This window comes from Antrostomus carolinensis, unplaced genomic scaffold, assembly GCF_000700745.2.
Source record: "Antrostomus carolinensis isolate BGI_N321 unplaced genomic scaffold, ASM70074v2 scaffold44499, whole genome shotgun sequence".
NCBI classification, from domain to species: Eukaryota; Metazoa; Chordata; class Aves; order Caprimulgiformes; family Caprimulgidae; genus Antrostomus; species Antrostomus carolinensis.
This window is the reverse complement of record NW_010341397.1, coordinates 1-848: the sequence shown is the minus strand read 5'-3', so window position 1 is coordinate 848 and position 848 is coordinate 1. Positions and strand designations below refer to the sequence as shown.

Here is an 848-nt window from a genome sequence, read left to right as displayed (position 1 = left end):
GTCCCACCTCCTGGAGATCAGGGCCAGGGGAAAGGCGGCGTTTCGGATGCTGCTCCCCAGGCCCTGGGTCTGGCGGCATCTCTGCTCCTGTGGTGCGGCCGCCATCGCCTGTTGCCAGGCAAAAGCTATTGACACCTTCTCCCCTCGTGGCCTCTGTTGTTCCCTGCAGGTCAAGGCAGTCACCAAGTCCCCTCACGGGCTGCTGGACGTGACGGTGACCTCCTCGGTCATCGCGTGTCCCATGGGGACACATGCCCAGGTGGCTGCCGTTTCCCACCGCAGGGCGTGCGGGTGGATGCCAACGGCCACGTGGTGGTGGACAAGTACCAGAACACCACCAGGAACGGGGTCTACGCGGTGGGGGACGTCTGCGGGAGAGCCCTCCTCACCCCAGGTACCGTGGCCGCCTCCCCCTCCCCAGCCCCGGGGTGCTGCGCTGTGCTGCAGCCCAGATTCCCCCTCCTTCCCCGCAGTGGCCATTGCAGCTGGCAGGAAGCTGGCCCACCGGCTCTTTGAGGGCAAGGAGGAGTCCTGGCTGGACTACACCAACATCCCCACCGTCGTGTTTTCCCATCGGCACCGTGGGCCTGACCGAAGGTGGGGACGGACGGGGGGCGTGGGGGGAAGAGGCTGGGGACGTTGTGGCTCAGAGCTGCTGGTTTGACGCTGGAGGAAACAGTCTGATCTCTGGCATGTGGTCCCAGCGTGGCCAGACGTGCTTGGACTCCCTCTTTTTGAATGCCTCGTGTACACGGTGCGGCCCCTGGACCCACGTGCTGTGTCTTCTGCTGCAGATGAAGCCGTGGCCGCGCACGGGAGGGAAAACGTGAAGATCTACAGCACGTCCT

General features: G+C 65.1%; 1 protein-coding gene across 1 annotated transcript; it reads left to right on the top strand.

Annotated features, from left to right (window-relative positions):
- Window positions 1-169: 169 nt before the first annotated feature.
- On the top strand, window positions 170-839 carry LOC104531553 (glutathione reductase-like; the record flags this gene model as incomplete). Its single annotated transcript, XM_029087095.1, is given in 4 exon segments — window positions 170-394; window positions 474-573; window positions 575-597; window positions 795-839. Coding segments are annotated over 4 exon segments (393 nt in total), but the record flags the coding sequence as incomplete, so codon positions are not given.
- Window positions 840-848: the final 9 nt, after the last annotated feature.